This window comes from Myzus persicae, unplaced genomic scaffold (assembly GCF_001856785.1).
Source record: "Myzus persicae strain clone G006 unplaced genomic scaffold, MPER_G0061.0, whole genome shotgun sequence".
Taxonomy (NCBI): domain Eukaryota; kingdom Metazoa; phylum Arthropoda; class Insecta; order Hemiptera; family Aphididae; genus Myzus; species Myzus persicae.
In genome coordinates this window covers 435,572-451,162 of record NW_019104122.1, presented here as the reverse complement: position 1 = coordinate 451,162, position 15,591 = coordinate 435,572, and the positions used below count along the sequence as shown (strand labels likewise).

At 37.6% G+C, this 15,591-nt stretch overlaps 1 protein-coding gene across 1 annotated transcript in view; it reads right to left on the bottom strand.

The window, feature by feature from the left end:
• The window catches only part of LOC111038957 (B-cell lymphoma/leukemia 11B-like), a 30,583-nt gene extending 20,406 nt beyond the window's left edge, over positions 1 to 10,177 (bottom strand). The window contains exon 1 of the mRNA XM_022322225.1: positions 9,462 to 10,177. Within this exon, the coding sequence (XP_022177917.1) occupies positions 9,462 to 9,498 (37 nt within the window). The 5' untranslated portion in view covers positions 9,499 to 10,177. The remainder of the gene's footprint in view (positions 1 to 9,461) is intronic.
• Between the last annotated feature and the right edge of the window lie 5,414 nt (positions 10,178 to 15,591).

The following is a 15,591-nucleotide window of genomic DNA, read 5'->3' as shown; positions in this document are numbered from 1 at the left end:
TTACGATCATTGAGTATTATAGGCCACACACGAGTCGTGTACGCCATAATATTATTATATACATATTACATGCAGGCATATAGATAGGCAAGTGACAATCCGTCTCGCGCTCGCGCGTTTGCGGAAGATATCGATCTCTGAATATAACAACAATATTCCGACGTCAACTGGTTTTGCCCGCGGCACGGGTAAACGCGGAGGCCAAGTCGTCGATAATAATATTATACTTGAATAATCGATTCTTGGCGCGCGCGCGGTCCACGTACATAATGTTACATATATAGTACCTACATGTATACCTATGGAAAATAGAACGAGGGATAAGTTAATCGATTGCGCTCGTATGCGTACCCATATCTCGTTATAGAATAAGTGTAATACATTACAAAACGATCGTTTTATCGTGCGTGATTGTCGCGGTATTGTAATATTATATTGTACACTATAGTAGCTCGATAAATGAGTCGTATTTTAGAAACTGCGAGGTACATACCTATATAGTGTCGCGGAATCGGAAAAGCTGTATTATTATGACGCCAACACGATACCGTATAATAGGTATATCGCTACTGACCGAAACGCGTTTTTCTCTTTTTTTAATGGGTTTTGAGGGTTTTACGAGCAGGGACGACGATTATTCATTTCATAGTGTGTATAACTGCCTGCAGTGCCGCACGTTTATCCCACGTCACACCGATAACGCGCGCGTATAAAACAATCGCGCGATTACGATTCTTTTATTATTATTATATTCCGTCGCGTAATCGATCGATTTGGATTATATTATTGCGACCGTGCAGTTATAGCAGTCGTCATTTTTTTTTTTTATGACCGATTGTGCGCGCGTGTACATGGATACGTGGTGGCTATATAATATACCCGACACAATAATGCAATAAACCATGGTAATAACAATGAAAAAAATTGAAAAAATTTGCGCGTAGGTAATTATACTGTTCGCGGTGTGTGTATGTATATACATTATATTATAATAATATAATAGACTTTTCGATAAGCGTTCGACCGGTAGCGGCGGCGGCGACGGTGACGATATAATATTATATGAAGAATATGGTATTGGTACGTGTATGTGTGTACTGTATATACATATATATAGTTACGAGTTTACAACTGCAGGTGTGTTATTATTGTTATGTTCGTTTATATGTATAATATAGGTGCAAAAACGTAACGGTACGGCCGTCGTATTCTGCAGGCATATATAATGCGCGTTTGCATTTTGTATTATAATATTTTATACACATATTTTGGAGTCGGTGCGCGCAGGTAGCGGTTCCCACGCGGCGGGGGTGACGATGGTAGCCGAGTGGTTTATATTTTTATACACAGGTATAGTATATGGTATAGGTGGGCAGTATTATCCGCGGACGCGGTCGCTATTATTATTATTATTATTATTATTATTATTGTAATATTAATATATAACGCGTACGGTCCGCGGCTGAAGGTCGGTTTCGGGTCGTCGTGAGATCGTCGCGGACAATGACGTGCTCGTCAAAGGGTTGTGTCGCGCCCATTCATCGCGACGGCGTTCCCACGGAAGCCGGACAGGAGTCGACCGACCTGCAGTAGCTTATGTATATGCATATACATAGTACCCAGTACCCACTACCTACCAATAATGGGTACATGTGCACGTGTAAAAGACGTGTTTCTCCCGAATCATATCTATATTATTTTGTGTACAAAAAAGCGCGAGAATATTGAGAGTGTGTCCGTGCGAATCTGACCCGTCGGTGAAAAGAAAATAAGGGTGCAGGTTTTCTCGAATTTTGATTATTAATAAATACGAGATCATATCTGCAACAATAATCGTACCGTGAGACTCGGGGGCAGCGTATTATACATGGATATGATGTACCTGCAGCAGTATCGACACAATAATATAACAACACCTCCTATTCCATAAACAGGTATATACAATACGTATTGTAAGTGTTGGTATTAAGAGCAACCTGCGTCCGAAGTGCCCCGCGTGGGAGTTTTGCAAAAACAACTGAAAACTTTTGAGCCAGTATTTTTTTTTCGAAGGCGCGGCGACGGCGGCGATCGTCGCGCGTAAATCGGTAGCCCGACACACGCCCAACCGGTTGCCACGCGAGGGGGGCACGCGCGGTACCCGCTATGATGATGATAATAATAATAATAATAATAATAATAATAATAATAATAGAAACGACTCGTACGATATTGTGCGTGTGCGGTGCAGGTAATCCGGTTTCGGCGCCGTTCGCCCCTTCACAGATACGTATAGGCTCGTGCGCGATGATATTATTATGCCGGAAGAAGATCCCGAACGCGAGTCGGTCGCGTGCGCTAGGAGCGCGGCTCATTATTATGCGCGTTTATTACTATTACAATCGTCGTCGACGTCGGCAGACAATATTATATTATTATAATGTGTATACACACGCGCGCATATTGTAATGTACTAGATAGACGGGCGCCGCACACCTGGACGGTGCACTGTGCGTATCTATATATAATATAGGTGTATCCTGCTGCAGGTACTACTCGCCGGTGCAGCAGTTTATCGCCTCCGTCGGTTTTTCCGGTTTTCCTCGCCGCGTACAATAATAATATGATATTGTTGAGACGACGTATGGCATACCGACTTGTTTTATTTATTTTTAGTCTAATTATATGCATATACACACATACGCACTATATAAATATTGGCGCACGTATATAATATAATATATATATATAACATAATGCGGGTACGCAGATCTGTTGTACGAGTGTGTCAGTAAAAATGTCAACGAGCGTTTATCCGTGGGTTTTTGGCCGATGTTAAAACGACAATACGCACATTTCTATATCGGCTACGGCGGAGAGAGTAAAAACCGACAGCGGACACATATCGTCTGTTACATCGTTGCGGCGGCGGCATTGTACGCATCACACATCTGCAGTCGTCGCGTAATCGGCGTTTCCGGTCCGGTACGCCCCGCGCAAAGTCCTGCAGGAAGTGTAAACATACTATATTATTATATAGTTGTTGTCCCGCCACAAAATGTTTTCGGAGCTTCGTATATTATATACAGTCTGCACGTGAGAAATGGATGTGCGCGGGCCCGTGTACGGCGATGATCCCGAATGAATAATGATGACGACGAAGCTGTATATAATATATGAGCGCATTACATGTCCATGTGTATTATATTATGTATATGGACATCTGCCGGGTTTCTCGGATTTCGTCGGGTAGATATTTTGGTATTATTCGTTTTTCGTCTTCTCCTTGTCCAAGGAATATTTTTTTCTCCCGTTTTCCGTCTTCTTCGGTTGACGAGCGGCGGCGCATGTGAAAATACATAACGCGTGTGACTAATTAGGTCGGCAATATGGCCGCCGACGGTGTTCTTGGGGATTGGGCAGAGACGCGAAACAGTTGCGAAACGAATTCCGGTACGGAAACCCAATGAGGCGAGTCCCGCTGCGGGCTAGTGGTGGAAACGCAACAAAAGGTACTCCTGGCCGCCGCCCGCGGTGGCGGTGTGTCTGTGGAGTTTTATTTAAAAAACAATTTCGGTTTTTTTTATCCGTCCACGTTCAACGTTCGGTAAACACCGCCTCCTTATCGCCACCCCTACCCAACACCGCCACACCCGCCACACTGCTTCGGTCTACGCACCGTCACCTAAGACCATCACCGCGCGGGTTTACGCGCTGCACGGTTTTCTCATTAGCCGGCGTTTCTGAGGTTCGAATATATATATATATGTATATAAAGTGCTACAGAGACGGTATCTATGTGCGTGCGTATAAAGAAAATACTAGTAGTTTTAAAAAAAAAAACAATGTTTTACGTTCCATGGCGATCTATACGCGAGCAGCACGTTTCCAATCGTTTCCTCTCGATCGGCGTTTCCCACGCGACGCCGGTGATCGGGACGACGAAATCATTAGGCTTTTTTTCGACAATGGTCGCGCGAGAAGGCGTAATTGCGATTGTTTAATGTGGCTTAACGGTCTCTCATTGTATGTAAATGGCACGCACACACGGTGCGGCCGCACGGAGACACGAGCCCCGAAAGAAAACAAACGATAATAAAAAATATATATAATATACTTATGTATAGGTATGTACCTGTGTATGTATATTTATATACACGTGTACCTAATATGTTTGTATGTATATAAATATAATGCAAATAGAGAAAACGAATTAGTCTAATAACGTTATCCAGAAGGATGCGGCGGCGTTTTCCCCTACCGCGCTTTGCAGGATGGGCGTGCCGACAACGACGGCGACGGCGACGGCGGAATTGGGCTAGGCACGCGATTCTTTATTTCGACGACTTGCAGCGGAATCAATTGTATTTTTATTATTTTATTATGATCGTCGTCATTATTTACGCTTACTTGAATATTATATAGCTGTACGTATAACTCATCTACTCGCGTTTTTTTTATTATATACTCAAACCGACAGGTACACTAAATTGTAAACTAGGAAGCCGTTTGTCTCTCTAGTCTGTACATCAACTGGTTATCATGTAATATCTGCGTTGTAAGGTTATATACGCGATGTGTACTATGGTATCCACACATATATATGATAGTGTAGCAAAAGCTTTGGAGCTGGATTGGTTCAGGGTGGTTTAGGAGTGCGGGTCACCAGCTCTGTAAACACGATGTGAACATTTTTAGGGAGTTTAATAATATAATATAATGTGTAGCCAATGATTTGGGTAGGTATAAATTTTACCGTGGTGTAGGTATATAGGTACGCAATTTATATTTATATACACGGCAACAAGCAATTAATGATGGAATCGATATCCACGTTTTAATTTTAATGTTATAATTATCAACTGCTTAGTACCTAATACCTATATGTATATTTTAATAAATAAACTGGATGTATACATGGTGTATTGTGTATATAGCACATTCTAGTATTCCTGCTTAACTAGGTACGTTTATATGATGAGGTCATTATTTCATTCGCCAGTCGCGATTTTATATAAATGAATACACGAAAACACCTAAATTGTGAGTTATGCATCTTTTATCACCCGTGAGACGAAGGGCGGCCAAAGCACCCGATGTATAAACCCTCTTAAGGTGGCGGCTGAGGACCACAAGAAAGTTTACCGTTTACGCCTAAAGAAGCCAAAAGTGACGGTTATCATTTTTTTCGTAATATTTTATGCTGTTGCGATAGCTAATACATTTACTATTATTATACTACCTAATATTATACAACAGTACACACAGAGGCTATTTCATAATCCTGTCGTTACTTGTTTGCTATAAAAGAGTAATGGGCATCGATTATTATCGCATGATAATATTATAATATATGACGTCCGATCACCCAGGCTTGCGGACTCTGCCTAGTTATTCTTCGGTGTACAGAAGTCGGGAGTTTCGTTAGCGATGACCATATATAGGAGGTAGTCATATGATGCCTTGCCCCCTATTTACGCCTCGCGGATGTGAAAATATACTTATTATAGCCGCGGTTGGTATATACTACACATAAATATATAATATAGGCTTTAAGTCGATAAATCGTTTTGAATTAAAAACGAATCTGTATACAAAATGTGTTAATGGTTAGAAGATAGATAACTAAGCAGTATAATTTATATGTGAATACCGTTGCAATCGATTTAACACCAAAATATTTGATATACCTACCTACCAATTAATTAAACAAATTGTAAATCCTTTAGCCGTATAGACTACGTAAACCTATATTTAGTGCAAACGTTTAATCTTTCAAACCGGTTTATTGATTTCCAAATCTTTTATCTAAATTACTTTGGTACCATTATATTATACATATACAATATGAACGAATTGCAATAAGAATAATCATAAAATCATCATGTCGTGTTCCTCTGCGTTATGTTCGGCGTGGTGTGTGTAAGACGTAAGTGAATAACGCAATATATATAAACGCATAGGAGTCCAAAGGGAAAAAGTATGACATTTTCGGCAATATCTTGATCGTGTATTATAAAATATAGATTATAACTAACCCTTAACTTCCAATTGAAAAACAAAGGACAACAGTCATTTCGATCGTATTGTCCTATATAATAACTTATAAAAAATAATAGTCTTGAACATTTAAATCGAGGTAAGAGATCATACTACATACTCATATATTAGAATATATTATACATACAGGTACTTATATTGTTATATACTCGTATAACATTATTATTGTCATCGTGTGACGGCGGTATCGCGGAGAAGGCTTTTCGGGATTTTCGTCCTTTGTGCAGTCGCCGCTGCCGTCGCCGCTCTCCCGCCACCCCCGCGTGGGAGACCAGATACGCCGCCTGCACGCCACCGCCGCCGCTCGTCAGAACAGCCGTAATTGACCACATTCTCGCGGGTCAAACGGCGAGCGCGGTCTTCCCACGACGGACCGTTCATTAAACGCGGCCGAGTGCACTTACTCACGATGTACTATACCTATATGTGTGCGTATGTATAATACCTACACGCGACGACGACAAAATGCGTCTCGTTATAACCCGTTTATTATACATATTGTATATGTATATATATATATATATATGTATATTCACAAACACACACTCTTTTTCTTCTCCTCTTTTTGCTTTATTATATTTGATATCAAGATGTATGCACGCGGATTATAACCCGTACAGGCAGGTACCTACGTTCGCGAGCACAGAAACGGATATAATATTATTGTAATGCATATAAATACGAAACTGTTGTGTGCGTATAAGCGACGAGTTATCGCAGGCGACGGTCACGAAACGAGAGATCTAAAAAATAAAGCGATTTACGGTACGGGATGGACGGTTTTTTCGATGACAATAACGTGTGGGAACGGACATGAGGTTACATACATTGGTTTATTGTAAACGGGGAGGATTGTCGTGTGTGATTAAATATACACAATCCCTAGTGAATAATAGTATAACATTGAACCTATTTATGGAAATCGGGATTTGGGAATTTCTTTTTGACACATACGAATGCAGCACTAGTGTCTAATTATAGATACACTAAGGTTAGAAAGAGTTTTGTCAAACGCCTATCGTAAATATTTCAATATAATGTCGATAGGACAAGTAGTAATCGGATAAAATTATTTCATAAATTAAAAAATGTATATATACGCAGTAGGTTCTTACTAGTATTACGCACGTATTTTTATATGCTATACTGCTTTATATTATTATAATTTGTAGGTATAGTTGTTACCAACCATAGACACATAACATTAATATGTAGGTACCGGTACCTATGATCTATTATATGATACGCATATTATAGTGCATGTGTATAATATAGTATTATACCCGGTAATAAATGTTATCATAATACCACGAATTGTAAATTAGTACAAAATTAATATTTATTAGGTATTTTAGGTACAGCCGCCAATGTTCGGTTTTTATCCATAATTTTTATTAAAAATTAGTGAAATCCGGAATTATTTTAACTCGGTATTGGCCAGAAATGAAAAAGTTATCGCCGTTAAGGATCGCAGATAAATCATTCGAAATCTGATGGTTATACAGTTTCAGGTACGGGTTCTTTTTCACCAACAGTATATTTTGGGTGCGTAACATAAACAATAGCAATAATATTATGTACAAGATATAATAATAATAATACAATGTTTGGAGCACAATAATAACGAGTGTCCCGCCGACGACGTATAGGTATTAAAAAAAAAACAACAGGTAAAAAATTATATCGCGTCGTCTCGGACCTACCCACCTATCTCGTATTTTTCATCCAAGACTCTTATCCGAATATTATCGAGAAACACACACGACACTAAAACGCGTGTAGGTACTATGTTCGGAACTACATAGGTATGTCTATATAATGTCATTAAATATCTTATGCGTACACACAGAATACGTAATCGACTACGGACAACACCGCTCGCTACACGCCAAGCAGCTGATGCGTCCGCGGGGAGGGTGGTCGTTCCACACCATTCGTTTCTTTTTTTCCCAGCCGAAATTCAATAATAAATAAAAACACGGGTCAAGAGATCACCAACGGCATCACGCGCATTTATTATAACAATATTGAATATTCGGAATTTAATGTTATTATGCATATATATATATACTATATAGGTCCTATCAATATTGCCGTTTGTTATAGGTACATGTATTTTAATCACTCGACTCGTAAATCGTTGATATAATATTATGACGTTGTAGACACAATTGTGTGGAAAACTTTTTCGCGTGTGCGATGCGAATGCGCTTGTTGGGCTAAAACTTATCGCCACGCTGTGCGGGCGGGAACTGGAGTAACTGACGACGGCGCGACCGGCCAGACAACAATTACCTGCATGCAGTGAATTTCTGCTATATAATGTTATATAGGTACTTTATTACATACACCATAATTATTAATACACACAAGTAACATAATGCGATATATTATAAAATGTATATAAAAAATATATGTATACCTAAATGTTTTTTTTTTTTAATCCCTGACCTATAATTTATATAAATGAACGGTCATTGTGCGGGATTTTTTTTTGTGATAAAATAAACAAATTACCAATATTAATTTATATAAGATAATAATTATTACAAGAATTTTATCAACGGCGTTGTCTCCTATTTATGTGTATATTATTATTCGCCATAATAAATCGAAAAATAACTATGGATTTACAATAATATGAAAGTACTTGATGGAAATCAAAAATTGAATCTTTATTTATTTCACACCACGAGCTGGTGTCGAGAATAATTTATTGTATTAAATTTATAAAACTGCATGGTAAAATTGTATTTTACCTATGTAATGTGATTTTTTCAATGATTTCAATTGAATATATTTATTAAAGATAACTACTCTGCAGAATAGTATTTGAAGTTTTTTATTTGATTGTAAATAATTAGGAATCATGTTTGTACATTTGTAATTATATTTATAAAATCGATTAAATATGTAGCCTGCAAGTCAGTAAAGCAATATTACTGACGGGTAGGTATCATCTCAACCTGCATAAATCATGTTTTTATTTCGTTTCATTATCAATGTACATAATTAGTAATTTATTGTTATACGCAAACATTTTTAAGTAAAAAATGGAATATATCTTAAACCATAGTAAAAAGCAAGGATGGGTAAATTGATTTTTTTTTAATAATTTGATTATACACATGTTATGCAAATAAATAGCAACACAATTTGTACTATTACGTTTTTCTTTTAAAAGTAAATATGAACCCTAAACAACCAAAAGTAATAATTTTCCTGGGTAAGAATATGATTTCATACCTATTCAATTCATCTCTGCACGAATTTTGGACAAAAATAAAATAATAACATATGATGTAATATGGTACATCCCTTATTTTATAACATTATATATGTACCTATGTTATGCACATAATGCATATTACATTATGTGCCTAATACTTAAAAAACAGATAAATGTAGAAAATTGTGCATACCTTGTGCGATACGAACTGCGGGCATTTTAATCCTCATGGTGAACGTAATCTTGACGGTTCCACCACGCTGGTTACGAAATTTTTTTCCTCATATAAACACCGACGACGATGGGCGATACGTCGGAAAAACTTTGGCCAGAAGTCGAAAGTCAATCATTTTTCAATCGTGGAGTTCACATAATTACAAGTGTACGGGGAATAAATTTCGCAAATCGGATAATGCAGTGTACGTGAAAATCAAAACGCAATTTAAAAAAAAAACAAACTGAACAAACTGACTTATCGTGTCCACGAAATATATTTAATATCGCATATTGTCACGAGTGACCGCGGTATAGTATCATCAGTCGTAAAAAAAATAGTTTAATAATAATAATAATAAAACAAAAAAAAAAAATTAAAATAAAAACCAAAAACAATAAGTACGTGCGTATACTTTAATATTATTTTATGTACCGAAGTGTTCGATGGTATAAGTACACGACGATAATAATATTATCGGAGCGAGCGGGCGGACGGACGACGAGCGTCGCGCGTACGTAGGCGATGGCCGCGAGTGCCGGAATGACCACAGCACGCAGCGGTGCCGACGAGTGGACTGAGCCGTGCGGCGGCGGCGATAGCGCGAGCGTGTGGTGCGCGGTGCGTGTGCCGGTGTGGTGCGCGGCGGGCAATGCAACCGCGTCCGAATAAATGCAAACTAAATGCCGGGGACCGCGCGCGCCGTCGGTTTGTCGGTAGCGCCGGCCGAATAGCCGCGTCCACTGTCGCCGTCGGCTCGGGTCGGTGACGGTCGGCTCCGGTCGTCGGGCCGCGCACACGCGACCTCTGGTCCCACAACCGTCGCCGCGCCGTAGCCCGCGCGACCGGGACGACGACGGCGGCGGTGGCTGCAAACGGCGGCGGCGGCGGCGGCGGCGGCAGCCCGTCGTCCGTCGTTAGGTGGTGCCTGGTGGCGGTGTCGGTGGTAGTGGTGACGGCGGCGGAGGTGGTGGCGGTGGGGATGCCGCCGTCGCACACCACGCGCGTACGGACGTCCGTTGGGCATCCCTACCGGCGGCGCGCCGTAGTTGCCCATCCCGCCGCTGCACCGCCGACGGGCGCCCAACGCAATCGTCACGGCAACCGGTCACCACTCCCACTGACCAATCCTTTCGGCACGGCTGACCGTCCGCTGACCCCCCGCGCCCCCTCTCCATCACCCTCTACTACGACGGCTGCCCGGTCGGTCGTCGCGGCATATCATACGCACGCGATTGTTTCAACCCTTTTCCACACACGACCGGGCCGCCGTCGCCATTTTCTGGTTACGCGATTTTTTTTTAATTCTTCATTCGTATTTATATTAGGTTATAATGGTCATACATTATTATTATTTATTACCATTATTATAAATTATAATATTATTATGTCGTTTACACGTCGTGCAAGTCTCCGCGATATATTTTATGGGTATACTATTATACAATATTACTATAAGTCTATAAACCTATAAATATATAGATAAGTGCCTACACGTTCGGCACGTCTTGTCAGAAAACGCGTCATTATTATTGTCCGTGGTATAATAGGCTCGCTGTTATACTATTACTGTTATTTAGGTACATAATGATATATATTAATAATATTATGTAATAAATATAATATATATTGTATATACCTAATATTATAATCTGTGTAATGTAGACCACTTGAAAAATTAATAATGCATTAGTCAATGTATGAAAACATCGTGGAGTACAATATTATAATATATATAAATGTGATGTATACATTATACCTATTACCTGTATCACTTAAATATATATTTATATGTATACCTAACCTACACCTTCCTATCAGTGGCGCCGAAGTTTTTAAAATGCGATCGGACAATTTCAAAACTTCGAGACTTCAATATCTTATAATGTTATTTAATATATATATATATAGAGGTAGCTTTATATACATTTAGGTACTGATAATCATGGTTTAAATAAACGCATCAGTCATCGTGCTCATAATAAAGTTGTGGTGTAAATAACGTGTGGCCTGCCGAAATCAACCTTTCTATATAAATTTATAATACAGATTCAACAGCTTCTATTATTTTAACGTGATTTAAAATACGCCCCCTAATACACAGTGGTCAGTGCAGCCTACTATAACGTAATAATGTAACGTCAATCACTAACGTATATTTTTGGTTAAAAATAATTAATATAGTATAAGTGGAACATAATATTACATAAGTATTTATATTTTATGTTTATATACATATTTTTTTTTTATTATTGAATCATGCCTCGGCCCTCAGCTCTCGATGACCATGGCCATTGGCTGTACGTTTACACTTTGACATAATTTACAATTAAATTAATAATAAAAATGTTTTACATTTAAAGTTGTCCGGGTGGAGGGCTTGTGGTATATGGATACTACAGTGTCTTGTCTCTCCGTTTCGAATGTAAAGTATTCTGCAGTTACGATGTGTTTAATCGTGGGGCGTACGCGCATATAGGGTCTTCTATTTTTATCGGATACTAGTGGACTATGTCGAAGTGTGTTTGATTCGCATTCTACTAATGGTAGTTTCTATTTTTCTTGTGATCTCTGGCTATATTTATAATTTATATTATATTTAACAAATAAGTCTTATCCGATATTCTGATGTGGGTATTGTAAAGTTTTGCTAGTTTTTTCTATTCTAAAAATATAATAAATCTTGTCGTACACCACGTCACCACCGCAGTACCACATAATAGCAAATAGCTACAACTCTACATACAAGTAGAAGGTCGCTATACCTTATGGCCTATATAATATGATGTGTATCACACACTAATATTATTGTTCCCATTTTCACAGTACGCACAATGTATATGCCGGCTTATACTGTGTAGGTGTATCTAAATATGTAAGAGACCGTCAAGTCACAACTGCCAGACTAGGACACGGCAGCCGATTGGTTATCCTTATCAACTATCAATAACTAAAATTTTTTTTGATTATCAAATATCAATTATGACATTGGCCTTAAAAATAAGACTTCTTATAATTTTTAAATTTGCCAATCTGATGTAAATACTAGACTGGGCCAAATGTCCCAGTTGCTTAACTCTCCAAATGATGAAACTATATCTATAAACTATATCTACCTATTATTATTTAAATTTAGTAAAACTAATTTGGCACACTTATTTCGGTTTTACCCGATTTTGGGGATTTGCTGTATTTGTTCTTGCTTTAATATTATGTAAAATATTTATTATCATTAGATGAAAACAATATGATACGAACGATAAAGTCAATATTTTCTGATAGGTATAGTAAATTTGATCTTGTTAATATAATGGTGGGGATAAGTAAAAAATTGGAAACTCAAAGAACAATCTGGAAAAAAAATAAAATAAAAAAAAATAAAACAGAAATATTTACCCAACACTTCTTTCGATTTATGTTGATGGTTAGACGTGAGTGTTCAAAACTAAATACAACGTTGAATTTGTTCACGCATAAATTTTCCGAATATATTTTATTATGACCTACATAATAATATAATATGTTGGACCTTTTTTTTGTAACAGTAAGTATTTACTATAATGCCATATTACATCATTAGGTAAATAAACGTCGATTAGAAATGTTTGAATTCGTATCTAATCGCGTGCGAACAATATAATAATAAAATAAAACGTCTGCCAGCGACCGTGATGGTCGCATATTTGCATGTGTTCAGTGTTGTGTATAGGACGTACATATAGGCGGGCTACGCACGTTATGGCAAACAAAAAATATAATTTGTCGTAGTCGATAAACGGTTAGAGACAACAGACAAATAATGAAATAATAATGCAAAAATGCAAAAGCACACTAAACGTACATTATTGTACTCGACGATAGCAAACGTGTAAACTTCCTGGTTTCTACCTATTTAACTTTACTTGTTCTATATTTATGTATTAAAGCGGTAATATATACGAGGCGAAAATTTTTATTATATGTACACATTGCATAACTCTGCGACATAATAATATATCATATTTGATATATTTATGAGTCAATATAATGTGTGAGTATGGGTCATTGTGTATCATATATTATTAATGTATATGATGTATAACATACTATTATTATTACTATTATTATTGGCCAACAATCGAATTCAATATCCGATATTATATAATATAGTGTAGTACAACATATATTATATAAGTATTTAACGCGTTGAGTTGACATTACATTAAATACATGTGTGAATATTACAGGGAAAGGTGACTATACCACGTTATATATCATATGTATATTGACAGCCGACAGGTCTAAAAAAACGCTTGCGTGATTGACTACTGAAAATTCTATACAGCTATACTCATATAAACATCATGCGATATCTAAAATTAAAATAATTTATGCTAATAGTCCGTTGGTTAAGTAGGTGCTATTATTGACGATTAAAATATAACGCATGCATTTCTTTTATACTTAAATATTTAAATATTTTAAAACGGGGAAAAATATCAAATTTATTGAAAATCGTTCCGTTGGGATTTTGTCAGATGAATGGGCGAAACCCCGTTTTCAAAGAGACGCGTGTGCCAATGGGTCACCTTAAAATATATTTAAGATTGCAACAATACACAAACTGCATCAGTGGCGAGAATAACACTTATAATAATTTCCTCTTATATATTATAATTGTTATGGTTTTTTAATGTTTGTAATGGAGTGTTAAGTTTATAATTTACCCTTCGGACTAATGTGCGTAAGAGATTCGTAAACAATTAAATGCGGTGGCAAGCGTTGTGTTTATATACAAGTTGTGGTGGGGACCCCTCCCCCCAGAGGATCCCTTCATTATGTATATACTCGACTCGAAGCAATAAATCCAAGTATAATTTGTAATAAAGTTTCGTGAAGGAAGCCTTTGTCCTCATCCTCCCTCCACCACGAAATCGGGCAAAAGAAACCAACAATGATGTTATACGTATAATAGTGGTATACCTGCGCTATAATATACTGACTAATAATGTCGGCAACCATGGTAACGAATAACCGACACAACGGACGTGTAGCTATATATAGTTTTGTTCTATATGAGTAGGTACCTATGTATAAATATGGTACATTGTACATTGTACAATATTTTATGTTATACATAATATAGAGGCTACCTGTATATTATTATATATACAACGACGGACGAAATAATAATAATAATTATAATTAAAAGAAAACGAAATCTCGCGAAAGTCTAATTTCCTGCAGCAACCAATCCGTACCGTATATACACCAGCTATATACCTATAGGTATATACCAGCTGCAATATCTCAATATATAGGTATCTGTTATGTAGTCGCATAATACAGTTCGATAAAACGCGATTTCACCTCGTCATCGTCGCACGAGCGACGAATAATAATGTACCTACGTACAATTATTATCGTCGTAATGTATGTATTTCACCTCTATAATAATATGTAGCTTAACTTTTCGAGAAAAGAAATAGAATCGTCGCAGTCTCCGTCGCGTCCCATAGCTACTTGTCGTTGGCGAGATGTGCGCGTACACGCGATGTACGCGGGAGGTCCTTAAAAATGCGCAGGCATGTGTGTGCTTGTGTGTGCTTGTGTGTGCTCACGAGTCACACCGGATGTAAGTTTTTTCTCTCGTCTATGACGGTGTAGGTACACCGTATGCGCATACACATCAAAACAATATATATTATGGATGTGCTGACACGGTGTACAAAACATGTAAAAAATGAAAAATTAATAACTGAATACATTATAGTATAGGTAGTTGTAGGCAGTGTAAGTACATTACATTTCAGTTATGGCATGTGATATATAGTGTGTGTGTGGATTATGTATAAGCATAAACTGAATCGTATTTGCGAGAGCGCGGTTATTATAGGTAGCTGATTATACAGTCGTAATAATATATTGTTATTTGTTAAACCATTAAACCGCGTGGTATAATATTATTGTTGTTTACAGGTAGGTTTATAATGCATCGTGTTATCTTAAATAAGTGTAATTTTATATTATTAAAAAACGGGTTGATTCATAATTTATATTATTGCGGCTACAAACATTAATATTTTGTTTTTTATTGTGTGCATTTTTAGGCTTTCATTATTTTTAACGA